At 42.0% G+C, this 17,435-nt stretch overlaps 1 protein-coding gene across 7 annotated transcripts in view; it reads left to right on the plus strand.

Annotated features, from left to right (window-relative positions):
* The window catches only part of LOC122559665 (dedicator of cytokinesis protein 4-like), a 569,310-nt gene that overhangs the window by 120,226 nt on the left and 431,649 nt on the right, over positions 1-17,435 (plus strand). For 6 of the 7 annotated variants that reach the window (XM_043709516.2, XM_043709519.2, XM_043709517.2 and 3 more), the window contains exon 5: positions 5,070-5,166. In XM_043709516.2, the coding sequence (XP_043565451.2) occupies positions 5,070-5,166 (97 nt within the window). The remainder of the gene's footprint in view (positions 1-5,069; positions 5,167-17,435) is intronic. The other variant, XM_087997225.1, reaches the window with a different exon arrangement.

Raw genomic sequence — 17,435 nt, forward strand, 5'->3', positions numbered from 1 at the left:
AGCTTCTAACCTCATTGCAACATTAATTAAAATATAAACAAACAAAACAGCTGAATTACAGAGAGGAAGCATAAGTAATTGTCTTTGACATGAAAGCAGTATTTGACTGAGTACGGCAAAATAAAATCAAAATTTAAATCAGTCACGGTGAAATTCTTTACAAACTAGAGTCCTTTACAGACTAGAAAAAAAGATCACTGTGGTTGTGGAGGTCAATGAATTTAGTCCCAGAACATTTCTGCATGTAGTCCTTCATCTAGGGTTTTGGATCCAAGTACTTTCAGCATAATGACTGATATCTCTCTCTCTCTCTCTCTCTCTCTCTTTCCCCCCCCCCCCCCCCCCCCCGGCGCGCTCTCTGTGTCTCCCCCCCCACACACACACACACACGCATGCATGCACGTTTGCTCGCTCTCGCTCTCTTTCCCCCCGCCCTTCTCTCTCTCTCTCTCCCCCCCCCCCTCCCAGTCTCGCTGTCTCTGTCTCTTTCCCTCTTTCTGTAGCTCTGTCAATCACGAGGGGACAGATAAGGTGAGTAGCCAAGGTCTTTTCCCCAGGGTAGGGGAGTCCAAAGCTAGAAGGCACAGGTTTAGGGTGAGAGGGGAAAAATTAAAAAGAGACCTGAGGGGCAACCTTTTCACACAGGGTGGTGTCTGTGTGGAACAAGCTGTGAAAGGAAGTAGTAAAGGTGAGTAGGTGTAGAGAATACACACCGGATCATCAACTCCACACTCACAGGAATCCGATTCACGAGAGAGGAAGAAAAGGACAACCAACTCCCATTCCTAGATGTGAGGGTACAGAGAACACCAAACGGAGAATTCACCACTAAGGTACACAGGAAAGCCACACTCACAGACCAAGTCCTGAACTATGAAAGCAACCACCCCAATACACACAAACGAAGTTGCATCAAGACACTATTCAAAAGGGCCACATCACACTGCAGCACACCAGAACTGCAAAAAGAGGAAAAGGAACACCTATACAAGGTATTCGCAAAAAACGGATATCCTCACAATTTCATCAACAGATGCCTAAGGGAGAGACAACAGAACGAGGACATGCCACAACCCAAAGGACTAGCCACACTACCATACGTCAAGAATATCTCTGAAATGACAGCCAGACTACTGCGACCACTAGGACTTATAACAGCGCACAAACCAACAGCCACTCTCAGACAACCACTCACCAAAACTAAGGACCCGATACCCAGCATGAGCAAAACTAACGTAGTGTACAAAATCCCATGCAAGGACTGCACAAAACACTATATAGGACAAACAGGAAGACAGCTAATGATCCGCATCCACGAACATCAACTAGCCACGAAACGACATGACCAGCTATCCCTAGTAGCCACACACGCAGACGACAAGCAACATGAATTTGACTGGGACAACACTACCATTATAGGGCAAGCGAAACAAAGAACAGCCAGGGAATTCCTAGAAGCTTGGCACTCATCCACAAACTCCATCAACAAACACATAGACCTGGACCCAATATACCGGCCACTACAGCGGACAGCTGAAACTGACAACCGGAAGCGGCAGGGACAGGCCATTATAAATGCCGGAGGAAACACCACAGAAGCACTTCACAGGAGACTTCCAAGCACTAAGGATGTCACCTAGACAGGGGATGAAATGTTTGCAACAAAAACTTCCAGCTCGGCGAACAGAACCACAGCAACGAGCACCCGAGCTACAAATCTTCTCACAAACTATGTTTACAACATTCAAGACATTTGGACAAGTAAGTGGATAGGAAAGATTGAGGGATATGAGCTAAAAGCGGGCAGATAGGACTAATTGAGTTTAGGATACCTGTTCGGCATTGAAGTTTCAGTGCTGTATGACTTTCTGTCTCTGTCTCTATCTTCTCCACTACCCCCTCGGCATAAACTCAGAAATGAGGATGTTTGCCCATGTTTATTTGTGAATCCTCAAATGTGAAAGCTATAAGATCTGTAACAAGAGAAAGCAAGTGGAAAAACATAACAAGTTGGCGAACATCTGAAGAGCAAAACAGGGTTAACATTTCAACTCCTCAATGCATCTTACCATTTCCACTTCACAGTCAATGGTATTACCATTGCTGAATCTTGCACTGTTAAAATCTGTGAAGTACCATTGACCAAAAACTAAACCTGACTCACCATATAAATATTTTAGCTACAAGAGCAGGGGTAAGGAATTTTGTACTGAGTAACACTTCCAGTCTCCTGAAAGTTAGTCTGCCATGTACTATGCGTATGTCAGTAATATGATGGACTACTCTCCACTTGCCTGATGAGTGCTACTTCAGTAACACTCTGGAAGCTTGATACCATCAAGAACGAAGCATCCTACTGATCACCTAAAACATTGACTTGCTCCATCACTAATGTGCAGTGCTAACAGTATTGAGTGTATGTTGCTGGAATAGCACAGCAGGTCAGGCAGCATCCGAGGAGCAGGAAAATCGACGTTTCAGGCCAGAGCCCTTCATCAGGAATTCTGTGTGGAGTTTGCACATTCTCCGTGTCTGCGTGGGTTTCCTCCGGATGCTCCGGTTTCCTCCCACAGTTCAAAAATGTGAAGGTTAGGTGAATTAACCATGCTAAATTGCCCGTAGTGTTCGGTGAAGGGGTAAATGTAGGGGAATGTGTCTGGGTGGGTTGCTCTTCCGAGGGTCGGTGTGGACTTGTTGGACCGAAGGGCCTGTTTCCACACTCAGTAATCTAATCTAAGCTACACTCAACTCTGATCTCCAGCATCTGCAGACCTCACTGTCTCCCAGTGCTAACAGTGTGTATAACCTACAAGATACAGTGCAACAATTCTCCAAAATGTCTTTGATAGCACTTTCCACTTCCAGAGCTCGACGACCTAGAAGAACAAGAGCAACAGATATATGGAAGCATCCCTCAGTGATGCATACCATTCTGACTTGAAACTATGCTCACATTTCTTTTCTCTTTCTGGGTCAAAATCCCAGAACTCACTTCTTAACACAAATGTTGGTGGTGTTATGCAACGTGAACTGCAGCAGTTCAAGAATGTAGCTCAACATCATCTTCTCCGGAGCAAAGAAGGATGGACACCAAATGGTGACCTGGCTTGTGATGCCACATCTGTGAACTTTTTTTCTTTTAAATTTTCTTTGTACAGTTAACTTTAGGTGCACTGTCATTTAGAGGATCAATTTGTTGATATTACTGTTTGGATACACAGGTCCATGACCCCATTTCTGGCCCTGCCAATCTGCACGGCAGGAGCAATTATCCTATTTAAATGCACCCAGTAGGTGCTGGCGTCAGCAGGAGTTCATCACTGGCATCTGTTAAATTGTTAAAATTGCAAGACAGGCTGGTAACTTTTCTCTCGTGAGTATTAATGGCAGCCTTCCTTATGCATTAAGGCCTCTGTGTCCTAATGTTTAGAAACTCAATCTTTCCCTTCCTTTTGGAGGAACAATGAAAATGTTATTTTTCAAACAAAATTTAAGACTTTTGACCATGGTCAAACTTTAGTACCTGGATAGGTCCCACCTCTACCTGGGTACTGAAGTTAACAGACTGGTGAGCAGTTTCAATTTGGCAAACTGGCATCTCATGGTCTGCAAGGTTAGCAACAAAGAAAAGGATGCATCTCCAGCTACGATTTAGTCCCTACCCCCTCTCTGATACTGATGACCTGGCTTTGTGATGGGTGGCAACGTTCTCCAAACTCGACCCAAGTCCGATCAGCAGGAAACATCCTTCTCTGACTTAGTTCCTTTAATTTACTTGCATCACACAAATGGAGGAGACACTCACGAGACGTCTGCTGGAGTTTTGTATATTGTTCGGGGCTCAACCTTGCAGCGAAGATGTGAACAAATTGGTGAGAATGCAGAAGCGGGTCACGAGTAGTTCCCGGGATGAGAAACTTCAGTTCTGAGGCAAGATCTAAAAGTTTGGGACCGTTCTCCTTGCAGGGAAGAAGGCTGAGAGGAGGCTTGATAGAGGTTTCAAAATCGTGAGGAGGCTGGATAGAGTAGAAAAGGAACAAGAATGAGCTGGCTTTGATCGAGAGTCATGTGCAAAAAAAGCAAGGGTGATGTGAGGGGACTTAAAAAAAAAAAAAAAAAAATTCATACAGGGACCAGTTATGGCACACTGCCTACAAGTGTGCTGGAAGCAAGTTCAGTCAAAGCATTCTAGAGGCTATTAGATGATTATTTGGAAAAGAAATACTGTGCTGGGTATCGAGAAAAAGCAGAAAATTGGCACTAGGCAATGATCTTCCCTTGAAGAACCAGTACAGGCATGATGGGCTGAATTGCCTCCTCGTGCACCAATAACAATTGTGATTCTGTAAAATGCTGTGCTTAAACTTTAACAATGTGTCACAAGAGTTGTTGAGTTTGACCCAATGATTGCTGTTTCTATTGTGATCGATGTATATGAGGCCAAATAGGTTTTTCAATGTTAACTTGGTCTCTACTGAGTGACAGGTAACTCAAAAATGTCTTTTGGATTTGTATATTTATCCAAATTTAGGAAATTTAAATAAGCCAAAAAATGCAAATAAGTAGGATTACTGATTCCTAAACTACTGTCAAAACTGCGGAAATATTTATGCTGAGGTCTAAAAATATAATGTGAACTGGTTGGATTGCACATCATAAGAGAAGAATAGAATAAAGCAATTGAACTGGATTTAAGACCATGTCTATACTGTACTTAACTGAATGGGTAGCTGCATTTATTGCAAAGAAATCTCTCTTGATGCAGTTGTGTTTTGTACAATTTGAACATCTTTGTTGAATGTATCTTTCAAGAAATAATTAAATGCGAATATATGTAGAAATGCTGTGCAGTTGCTTGTCTGACTTGAAGTATAACATTTTGTATGGAATTGTTTTGGTCAATGGAATAATTTTCTATTCTTGAAGTTAGCAAGGTAGAATGTTAAATTTTCTGTAATTTTAAAGAACTAAAATGCACAGCTTCAAAGTGAAATAGCCCAGTAAGTTTGTGACATGTTGCAAATGTATGACAGTCAGCTCATGGATGATGTATTCTTTCACAACCACAGGCAATTTGAAACAATCATTCCAACAGAAGACTCTGTCATCACAGAAATGACAGGAACTTTACGAGAATGGGGGATTATGTGGAAACAGCTTTATGTGGTAATAGCTTTTTTACTTTTTTGATCCCGTTATGCCCGGAGATATACTCATGAGTTAATGACTTTTCTCCAAATCTGCAAATTTTCCCTGACTTGTATCCAGAAGAGCATAGTATTGTGATTTTTCTATTAGTGGATTAATCATTGCAGATGCACAATAACCTGCGGGACCACAGGAATTTTACAATAATTCTGTTATTGTTTTTGTAGAAAAATGGTCAGGTTGAATGAGCAGCACATCCAGAAGCCTTTCACACATTTAAGAACAGTTAAGACTTGATGAATCATCACACATTCATATTCTTCTCACACATGAACATTTTTGACACTTGCGTGCTGTTTAAACAGCCAGGCAAGACACCTTATGTTAATTCTGACAGCTGAAGCAGCGATAGTGTGGGTTCAATACCAAATCATTTTTGAACTGCTAGTGGGTTAGTAGGTTGGAAATATAAATACATCCAATTATATTTATGGTTTTAAAATTGCCATATATACTCGAGTCAAAGTTGATCTCATGCAAAACATCCAAAATATTCCATATATCTTGTGTAAAAGTCGACCCTAGTTCTTCACAGATAATAGATCAACATTTTTTTCATTATTCATTTCGAGATCAATTAGGCTTCTAAAATGAATTAGTATTTTGGATTGTAGCACATTTTTCAGCCCTTGAAAAGTAGGATCCATGCAACAGTAAACCCCATAAATTTCACCTTAAAACAGTCTTAAAAAATTCGACTTTTACGCAGGTATATATATGGTCTACCTTTCTGTTTGGCGTAATTGTTAGACTTTAATATCAACTAGATGTTTTGGGTTTTGCATTAACTTTTGATGATTTTTCTTTTTGAGAAAGTTATTTAGTTAAATGTAATCCAGGGTCCAGAAATTCTTGTGAAGATAATCTTGAGTGATGCTTTGCCCATCTGAATCCTAATAATTAAAAAGTCCTAATCATAACCATAAGAGCTGTCTGAATTATTTCAGACATAAAAAAACAATTTGTCCTTGTTCACTACAGTTGACAGGAAGTTCAGTGCCTCAAAAATAAAACCTTCTAATTTCCTGTTCAGCTCTTTTGATAGCTTGAGGTATTGTCATAGAGTTTATAATGAGGAAAATGTGGTATAATTCACCGACGGGAGTATCGAACACAATTGCAAAATAGCATTGGCTGTCAGAAAATAACCAAAGCTAAATCTCTGCCCACTTGAAATCTCTCCACTGTTTTAAAAGTAGTTATAGCTGTTGAAGTGTACTTTATTGCTGGCTGGGCCATTTCCTGGCTGTCTTTGTGGGGTAGGCTTGGCTTTCACTTCAGGCAAAATGCAATGTCTTTATGACCTTGTCAAGGTTGTGACATCGGAACCAGTACAGTGAAGTGGATTAAAGCAGCAGGGCATCAAAGAATCAGCTGAAATAAAATCTATCAATTCCAAGGATAGAGTTGATGTATAGTCTAATCTCTGTTGTCTCTCGTTTCTCTCCACCCTGTTAAAATTTGTAAATTTTTTTGTTGTATTGTTGCTAAAGTAGACATATTTACATTTCCTTTCTCATTAAGCCAGATGCACAAAGCAAAGGTTCAAGCTTTTGTTGTGCTAACATTGATTGGGGAGAGGATGATTTAAAAGATTACTTCTCACTCTCGTATAATTAGAAATCATGAGATGCAAACAGGAGGTGGTGGCATTGTGGTAATGTCACGACATAAGTAAACCAGAACCACTGGCTAATGTTTTGGGGATTTAGGTTTGAGTATTGCTGTGACAAATGGTCCTTGCATTCTGGAAAAATAGGAGATCAAAAGCTTGTTCAATAATGATCATGTAACTCTGTTGTTGTTAAAAACCTATCTGGTTCGTAAAAGACCTGGAAGGAAATCCGCCATCCTTCCTTTATCTGGCTTACACGAGCCTCCAGCCCACGGCAGTGTAATTGGCTTTTAACTGCATCTGGGCAATTTGGAACAGACTGCAAATGTTAGCCTTGTCAATAATGCTCACACTCCCACAAACAAAAAGAAAGCATCAATTAACCAGTTTCTAATATCCTTGCACATTCTTTGATGCTCATTCATTTTAACCTTTAAACTATTAAGTGCTTTAAATGTTAGAAAATTGAACATGTGCATGACAATTTCAAGTATGGAGAAAAACCTGGGTCACTCTTCTGCCATCAAGTAACTGGTTGTGAAGGGACATTTTTTAACAAGACATAACCTATGGTCAGGAAAAGCTATATGGTTTTGGGATAGTAGAAATTTATAGTTCAGGTTGGGAGAGGAGTGATATTTAAAAAATTGCGAAGCTAAACAATGATAATAATGGTATTACACTGTGTGCAAATAACGATCTTCCTGAGCCCTTGCACTGTCACTGTTTTGGTAGCAAATTATCCTAATGCCATTATTTTAAGACCTTGAATGTGCTACACTGTTTCAGTGAATTCAATAAACATGGAAGTACAGAACTAATGCTGTTAAGCATTTGCACACATGGTAGTTGTACCTGTGTTCCAGTCTGCATCTTCTCAGGATCTTTTCCAGATCAGATGCTCATGGGCTGAAAGAAAGAGTCCAACATTGCCAATAATTGTGTTGATGAAGACCTGTTATTTATGCAGCTGGTGAGAATCTGGTCAATGCATTAAAACAGAATCTTACGGGAGGGGGCATTTTCAGTCAGACATTGTTCAGCTTTCTGTTTGAATTAAAAAAAAAATAATATTTTTCTGAAATGAAAAACACCTGCTTCGAAAAATCTTTATTTAAATCCATGTCCCACATCCCCATGGAAACGCAGCATTTCAGGTCAGGAGGACTCTGGAGAAATGCTCAGGTACCATCTGTCACAGACTCAGTTCGTGAGTAGTTCAATTGATCAAAAAAGGATTGACATTATTTTCATTAAAGGATGCTGATCCAAAGCTGCCAGTCATTTTTTTTCCCCAGTTAGAGGCCAGTATTATTACCTGGTTCCAATGCTGGTATTTTCTTCACAATGCCTTTAGTTATCAAGTCCAATTTATAATATTCTTTTATTGAAAGTTGGATTGTTTATTATTCTTTTAACTCCTTCTGCAATTCACTGGTGCACAGTTCTTTGTCCTACACCCTCACTCTAAAGTTCACCAAGCCAGCTTTCCTTAATTTGCCGGGGTCGGTGAGGGAGCGTAGTAAAGCTGGGAAACCTCAGAACCTTTCAGAAGTACGTGGGTGAGCGCTTGAAATGTCATAGTATTCATACCATGGGCCAAGTGCTGGGAAGTAGGATTAGTATAGATAGGTTAGTACAGATTCAATGCATCAAACAGCCTCTTTTGTGTTGTATGACTTGAAGACTAATTTATCTTTCAACATTCTACACAACTCTAAACCTTATGCTACTGCTGAGTTAAGGGTGTAATGTTCTGAAAGGGTTAATGTGTGTTAGGCGCGCCAGCCCCCACCCCCCCCCCACCAAAAAAAATCAATATGTTGATCTCAGACTCTAGGTTTTGAAGGAAGTAGACCTAATGTTATGTTGTTTCTCATAGTTTCTGTTGCAATGAATGTCGCACTGAAACATCTATCAAGTGTTAATCATGAAAGAAAGTGCATCTAACTTAACACAAGTGTTTCTTCTAGTTCAACTGCCAGGCAGTTCTCCTCCAGGCTAGACCTGTAAGTCTTTACCAGAAAGCAGGTCCTTGATTATAATTCTACTCGGATCTTATACAATGATGGACTGTGGTGAGGGTTCAACTTGCAACACCGAACAGGATGCTTTTTGGAGGGTTGTGCACATTTTTAGACTGCATGTTAGAAACAATTTGTGAAGTTTCTGGATTGCAATTAAATGAAAGTAAATTAATTGCTGTTCAGTTGCTTGCTCAGCTCCTGTTATGCGAGAAATGTCTATTTGTTTTTCACTGCGATCTTCAGTAATTTTTGTTATTTCTAAGTTTGAAAATCATCTGTTTCGGGAGAATAGCGAGTTATAAGATGAAGGAAGTTTGGAATGGAAAATCCTAATGCCACAGCAAAATATTAGTGAGAAACCTTTGAATGGGTCAGATGAGTAAAAAAAAAACTTTTTTTAGAAAAAGGTGACAAAGAGAAAATAATGATTGAAAGGTTGTAATATTGTACGAAGGATTAGATCAATGCGTAAATTGCCTCAAAAAAAAGACACAGCCAAATCCGACTTGCAGATCCCCACTAGGGCTGTGTCTAGATAAATCAATTGCTGCTAGTATTATTGGGAGCAACGTTTCAAAAAATACTTATCTGTGAAATGCTTTATTTGAAGTAAATTGCTTTTTTTTCCCATGGTTTTTTATTTCAATGTCTATTTGGTGTTTACTTGAGAGAATTTTTACCTAAACTCCATCAGTCATCTTACGGATATTCAGAAAGCTCTTTTGATCATTTAATCCATTGCCTCATGTCACTGGAAGAGTTAATGTCGTTCATTGTTCATTTCCAACCGTTTGCTGTTTCTAACCCCAGTGATCCCACAAAGAACCTTGGTTAACTTCTCAATTTTTAATTCTGATAAGGTAATGATTGTCTAAATCTTTGCTAAGGAGAGGTGAAACAGGAGCTGGCTTTATTTTTCTATCAGGATCCCTACTGTGTTGGGAGTCTCAAAGTTCAGGCTTTCTTGTAGGGTGTTGGACTTTGGCTCAATCTACCAACTTACTTTCTATGTGTGAGCCAAGTCCTGCGTGTTCTTTTAAATGAAGCAATAGGAGAAGATATTCGGTCTCACACTCTTAATTTATTTTAAACAGTAAGTGGACAAGGCATTCAGAGCTCTGGGTCTAAACCTCTTTGTCCCTGACAAACTACAACGTGTGCCAGTTCAAAAAGAAAGACTTTGTTTTGTCCCTGCCCCAGTCTTTTATACCATAAAAACATCATATAAACACAGAATTATCTTCTGATTGGGTGTTGATCTGACTCCATTCCCCGCCTCCTCGCATTCCTAGATGTCTGACCCCACGTGACCTTCTTTTGCCCGCGAAATGGAGCATCACGTGACTTCCTCGACCCACTTCCGAGGCGCGAAACGGAACATCACGTGACTGCCCGCACTCTTCCGGGTGCGAGACAGGACGGCACGTAACCGCCTCGCACTCTTGCGGGGCGTGAAACGGGACGTCACGTGACCACCCCCCTGCTTGGGTTACACAGTCACCACAGGGTTCTGAGTGCTGAATCCATCCAGAGTCACAGCCAGCCTTCTGTTTTTCAAGTAAGGGATATATTTACAAGTCCCCCTTTTGGTCTCATAAAAACGAGACCAACCAACCAGTTCTATACATCATATTCGCTCTCTGATGCATAGTCTTCCCCTCTTGCCAAAGCCATGGTTTCCGTCTCCATCTGTGACATCTGGTAAGATGGGGGAGCCTTCCCTTCAATTGCTGTAATAATTACCCTGTTCAACAAAGATCTAATACAGGGAATACAACAACATCCGCACAACACTAACACAATAATCATACCTCCGAGGGACATAAACACAGAGGCAATTAATCCTTTCCATTTCCCAAACCATGAATCGAACAATCCTCCTAGAGGATTGTAAATACCCGAATGCTCATGCATTTCTTCAGATAAAATTCTTAGTCCTTCCAAGGCTCTGGTGACCGAACCATCAGGTGCCGTATTGTTGGGGATGAACGTACAACATTGATCTCCAAACATAGAGCACACTCCCCCCTTTTCTGCTAACAACATATCTAAGGCCATTCTATTTTGTACTGTCATCAATGAGGTTGCTGCCAATTGTTCAGAAAGTCCCGCCACCACGTCTCTAGTTCTATTGGCTAGCCTAAGTACATTGTAATGTACATAATTAATTTGGTCAACGTTTTTATTCGGCGTAACTGGGAATAAAACACTGATAATTGGGAGATTCTCAAACCCTGCTGCTATCTGGTCTGCTAATTTATATTCATCAGGTACACCTCGGGGAACACCTATTGCATCTATGTAAGTGGTTGAGCCAGATGTGACATCAAACAAATCCATACGAATTCGTGTATACAGATTTATTCCCTGTTGTCGTTCTCCCAAAAGGAATAAGGGTACCTCTAACCTAACCATTGCATAGGTTCCAGACCAATCTGGAGGTAGACTAATATGCAGTGTTCTATCTCCACAGTACCAAAAAAGATCAGCTCTGGCCCAAACCATTGTGCTAGCGTTCTGCCAGCCAGTTACATTAATTGTGTCCTGACACCAGTCAGCGGGCATGTCTCCCAAGGCAATATTTGACTTCCGAGCAAAACACGTATAATTGTTGGCCCTTGGTGTAAACACTGGAGGCAACACAGAATTCTTTACAGGTGGGAAAATAGCACTTAATGTGGTACAATTTGGAGGGTCCGCCTGCATACTGAGGGCCATCATACAGTGAAATCCTGTTGGGTCTATATTAGGGAACAATGGGGCCGGGGTAGTAAATAGGGTTGGCCTTGCCGAAGAACACGCGACGCAATTACTCATATTCATTAAGGTTGCGGTCGCTGTCATCCAGTCCAGCCATAAGTTCTTGTCCCCATACCCGGTAGCTAATTTAATAATCTCCCTTCTCGTAAGGTTGTTGTGGTCTATTACCACAACTCCTGAAGTTGGTTCTACCTCCATATTTGTATTTTCAGTTTGTGGCTGGCTCATAGGAGAGTCCACTAAGGTTACCTTTAATAATCCCATATTATCCACTCCAGATTGATCTACACCTATTACAAAATAAAAGCTTCTGTCATCACTCTCACAGTACATCTGTACCTCTTTTGGACTAGGATTAATATCAAATTTTGTCAGGGTTAACAAAAGTGGATTTTTTAACTCTGAAGAATGATCAAGTTGCCCCTTTGTCAGGCTCACATGGTCTCGAATGTTCCATCGATTATCCGAAGGTGACGACCTCTTGGGGGTCCATCGTACCCCAGTCCATGCTAATACATTATTCCACGACGGGCATGGGTCATAGTAAATGGCATAGAAACAAAGGTATACATCATACTCCCTCCAGCTCCCTATATCTTTGCCACAATCAATTACTTCGCATAAATCAAACTGATATGTTGTACCATGATTTCTATCGTGTCTGATGTGTACCCGGCTCCTCGTCTCTCTTAAACATTTATCCGCCTCTTGTCCTACTACTCTTTTGTTCTTGGAACTTCCTCCCTCGCCTGTGTGTTTGTCCCTCGTGGTTAATACTCCTATTAACAGCAGCATAACACTTATACATAAAACAATAGCAAAGACTCCCAACCTCCACAGCCTAAGGTAATGTGGGTTGCTTACAGAGATAAACATTATATCCTTTACACAACTTTGCTTAGAAATCTTGAGAACCTCTCCCCCTTTTTCCAGAACCTTCTTCGTACAAACATTAAACATTTAAGACCCTTCTACTCTTTTTCTGTTCTTATTTGTTCTAAAGTTCTCGTTGGCGGTTCTGTGGCTGCACACTGGCTCCAATGGTACCTTTCCCCTGTAGTCTGACCGCATGAGATGTCCTCTCCACCACCTTATGAGGTCCTGTCCACCTCGGCTCCGACCACTTCCGTTTGATCACCTTCAGCAGGACCCAGTCTGTGGTAGATGGCGCCTGGCTCTGTAGTTCCCCCTTTTCCGGTCCAACCTGTTTGGAGAAAGCTGACACCAAAGCTGTTAGTTGGTCATAGTAAGGTTTGTACCTTAGAGAGGCTCCTCCTCCCTCTAACATCTGTATTCCAGCTCCTGGTCCCGGGAACTGCTGCCCTGTTGTCAGCTCATACGGGGTGAACCCTGTAATAGAGTTTACTGAGCTTCTAATGGACATTAAAGCTAAAGGTAGGGCATCCACCCAGCTTAACTTTGTTTGTGCACACAGTTTTCCTCTTTTTCCTTTGATGGACTGATTCGTTCTTTCCACTTTTCACTGTGACTGAGGATGGTACACTGTTCCAAACGCATGTTTCAGTCCTAAAGCTGCTTCAACTTCTTGCAGGTCTTTATTCTTAAAATGTGTGCCATTATCTTACCTGACTTTCTTTGGAAACCCATGCGTTGGAATGTATTGGTTTATCAAGAATTTGATCACTTTGCATCTTCCTTTTTCGCAGGTATTGCTTCTGGCCAACCAGTGTATGCATCCACTGTTACCAGAAGGTACCGGTATCTGTTTACTCTCTCTATCATGTCAGTGTAGTCGATCACTATTTCCTGACCTGGCATTCTTGGAAGAGGGAATTTTCCCTCGTGTGGTTTCACTGTTGCTCTCATGTTATATTCTGTACACGTTCTACATTCCCTGATGTAGTTTTCAATCATCGCTGGCAAGAACGGATGCCACCAATGTGTCAGATACCTCTGCATCTGTGTTTTTCCACAATGTGTGAGCCCATGAGCCTCCTGAAGCATAGAAGCTATCAAACCTGGGGGTAGCACTGGTCTACCGTCCGGTGACCTCCAAATCCCTTCTGACTCTGTGGCCCCTCTCTCTCTCCATACTGTCAGTTCATGAGGAGAGGCTTTCTGCTGCTCTTTTATTAACACATTCGCATCGCAAGCGGGCAGCAGGTCATACACTGTTCTCTCTGTTTGCATCATTATATACTGTGGTGTATACCCTGCTGCTTTCTTCGCTGCTGAGTCTGCTTCCTGATTGCCCCTCGCTACTACTGTGTCTGCTTTATCATGTCCTCTACACTTGACCACCACCACTTCTGCAGGTTTCATCAGGGCCTCCGCTAATCTTTTCATATCTTTTTCATGTTTAATTGGGGTTTTTGCTGCTGCTAAGAATCCTGCCCTGATCCATTGACTAAGATCTACCTGTATAGCCCCTGCCACATATGCAGAGTCGGTATAGATGTTTACTCTTTTTCCCTCTGACCATTCTAACGCAGCTATCATTGCCTGTAGTTCAGCCAACTGGGCTGATTCTTTACCTGTCACTTTTCCTGTCAACACTTCCTCAAATCCCTCACTTGTCTGTCGCACCACTGCATTGGCTGCTTTAAGTCCTTCAGTTGGATGTCTATAACAGCAACCATCTGTGAACAGCACTTCTTCTGGGTCTACTAATGGAATTGCCTGTAAATCTGCCCTAACTTTGGTATCTCTCTGTACCCTTTCCTCACAGATGTGTGGCTCTCCTTCTCTCATATTATCAGCCATGTTAATTCCTTCATGTGTAAAAATTATATGTGGTGCATTCAAGATTTTCTCTAACATGGTTTGCCACAATGCCGTCATTGTAAAGGCTGTTGAGTTCACGTAGGCCACTATACTATGTGTCGTCAGTACTGTTAATGAATGGCCCATGACTATATGTGCTACCTTTTGAAGAATTTTTGCTACCCCTGCTGCATGTCTTGTACATGGCGGGTGTCTGTCCTCCACTGGGTCAAGAGTAAAACTTACGTACATCAGCATCTGCCTGCCTCCCCCTTTTTTCTGAAAAAAACACCATTTATTGTGTGTAATTTTTCAGAAATATTGAGGAAAAATGGCTCTTTGTAATCTGGGACCGTTAAATCAGCAGCCCGCGTTAAAGCCTGCCCCCATATTTGGGGTAGGGTGGCATCCAATCAGGTGTTGGGTCTAAACTCGGCGGGTTGTTTTGTGGCCACGGCTGCCGAACCATCTGATTAGTCGTCTTTTTGGAGGCCTTCTTTGTATCATTAGCCTTCCTCCTAGCCTCATCAAGCTGTAACTTCAACAACTGCACTTAAGCTGACTCATTACTCTGTTTATCTTCATCCTGTTTTGTCCTGTAATGCTTCATGTGGTGCGTCAAATCTTTTTCCCACTGTTCTGTAGAACAACCTGGGATGTCAGGATTAGTCTCCTTTGCCTCTTTTACTTCCTTAGGCATCCCTGCCATAACTGCGTTCCTAAATAACGTGGTCTGTAACTGACCCGACCCTGGATGGCTCCCCGCAGTGTCTGTCCACGTGTCCTTACACCTAGCCAAAAAGGCAGGCATATCCTCGCCCTCCTTTGTGAAGGTGAATGAGTGCATCGCTCCCGGTGGAATCGGGAATCTCTCCCTCATTGCCCTTCCCACACAGGTGGCATGCTGCGCAAACGGGTCCGAATCAGGTAATAAGGTGGTCCCCGCAGACGCTTCAATCTGCTGTATTTCCCACATACTCAATTACTTACCCAACAATGCTCTCCAATCGCCCATAGCTAACTTGTGACCTAGTGTATATTGAGAAAATTTTGTCATCCAGGGCCCACCTCCCTCTATGGGTGCGGGCATTCTATCCAGGATACAATTCATATCAGTATATGTGAAAGGCTGATAAACATTCCCCAGATAAGAACCTCTGTAAATTAATGGCATTTGGTGGTGCTGATACTTTATAGGTTGTCGCAATGTGTCTCTTTGACGCAAGTTATAACTTGGTTCAGGGAGGCGCTTCAGTGAAGGGCCATGTTCGGTATGCATTGTAAGTGAGCCTTTCAAGGTGACTGGGTAGGTATTTGGATCATCGTCTGTCAAGGATTCTTCGTCCTCAATACCTATACTACTTTTAGACTCCTCCTCATCCAATTTCTCTCTATCCCGTTCTTCCCTCAAATCTCTCCTTCTTCTGTCTGAGAACCCATCATCCAATAACTGACCTGAATCATGTAATCTTCCCCTCTTTTCATTCTCAGCACGATACGGTGCTGAATGAGCATCTGGCTCCTGCCCTGCAAAACATCTCCCCTGTTTTGGCTGTTCTTTGTTCCTACTGTGCATCATTGTCACCCTATTTGCTTCCTCTGCTTCCTTAACCCTCTGATCAACTTCTAATGTTAATTTTTCTACTTTTCTGATACTTTCTTCTACAGCTTCCGCCAGTCTCTGTTTTACTACGTTGTACTCTCTTGTTCCTACTTCTCGCATGTCTAACACCCCTTCTTGAACATACATAAGTGGCATTTGTATTACAGGATATGGGGGCGGTGATTGTACCACAGGTAATTTAGGATATAATGGCGCAGATGGTCCTGCCTTTTCTATCTCCTTTGTCAAATCTGTTGTGAAGGTACCACCTACTCTCTTTTGTAATGTTTCTACCGCCATACAGGCTAACGTCATGTTGTGCAGATGAATCCTCCTCTCTTCTTTCTCCCCGCCTTCTTTTGTCCACTTTCTTCTAACTAATATTGACCCTTTCTTTCCCTTCTTGTGCTCTTCTACTTCTACTTTAGCTTGCTCTTCTGCTTTTCCTAAAAACAGTGACAATTTCTTCCTCTCCTCATCTTTAGGGACTTTGCCCTGTTTCTGTAACTCCTCCCAAATCTTATCATATTTCTCCATCATTGTTTTTTGTTTATTCTTTGCAAGCCCACTGACTAACTGACTTCTGGCTTTACCCCACTGCTGTTTTACGGGCAACATTAAATCGGAAGAACATCCTCCATATTCTTCACACTCTTTATCAAACTCCCCTTCCATTTTATGTATTTTTGTTTTAATCCTCCCGTCCAGTAGTCAGTCAGTTTAGGTATAAATATAACCAAACAACCAACCCAATCAAAGACAAAGCCGGTGGCTAGTCAGTTTGGATGAAATACACCCAAGCAACTGACCCTTTCAGCGAGATTTATCAGTAGTTTTTGGTCTCCACTACCAACTCTCTCTCACTGAAACACCACCGTCTTGGTCTTCAAAACGCTACTGGCTTTTCTACCACCCTCCGTACATTCAATAGACAATAGGTGCAGGAGTAGGCCATTCAGCCCTTCGAGCCTGCACCGCCATTCAATATAATCATGGCTGATCATTCCTAATCAGTATTCTGTTCCTGCCTTATCTCCATAACCCTTGATTCCACTATCTTTGAGAGCTCTATCCAACTCCTTCTTAAATGAATCCAGAGAGTGGGCCTCCACTGCCCTCTGGGGCAGAGCATTCCACACAGCCACCACTCTCTGGGTGAAGTTTCTCCTGAGCTTTGTCCTAAATGGTCTACCCCGTATTTTTAAGCTGTGTCCTCTGGTTCGGTACTCACCCATCAGTGGAAATATGTTTCCTACTGCAAGAGTGTCCAATCCTTTCATAATCTTATACGTCTCAATCAGATCCCCTCTCAATCTTCGAAACTCAAGGGTATACAAGCCCAGTCGCTCCAGTCTTTCAGTGTAAGGTAATCCTGCCATTCCAGGAATTGACCTCGTGAACCTACGCTCCACTCCCTCAACAGCCAGAATGTCTTGTCTCAAATTTGGAGACCAGAACTGCACACAGTACTCCAGGTGTGGTCTCACCAGGGCCCTGT

This window comes from Chiloscyllium plagiosum, unplaced genomic scaffold (assembly GCF_037043375.1).
Source record: "Chiloscyllium plagiosum isolate Xiang-an unplaced genomic scaffold, Cpla_swu_hap1 HiC_scaffold_19, whole genome shotgun sequence".
NCBI classification, from domain to species: Eukaryota; Metazoa; Chordata; class Chondrichthyes; order Orectolobiformes; family Hemiscylliidae; genus Chiloscyllium; species Chiloscyllium plagiosum.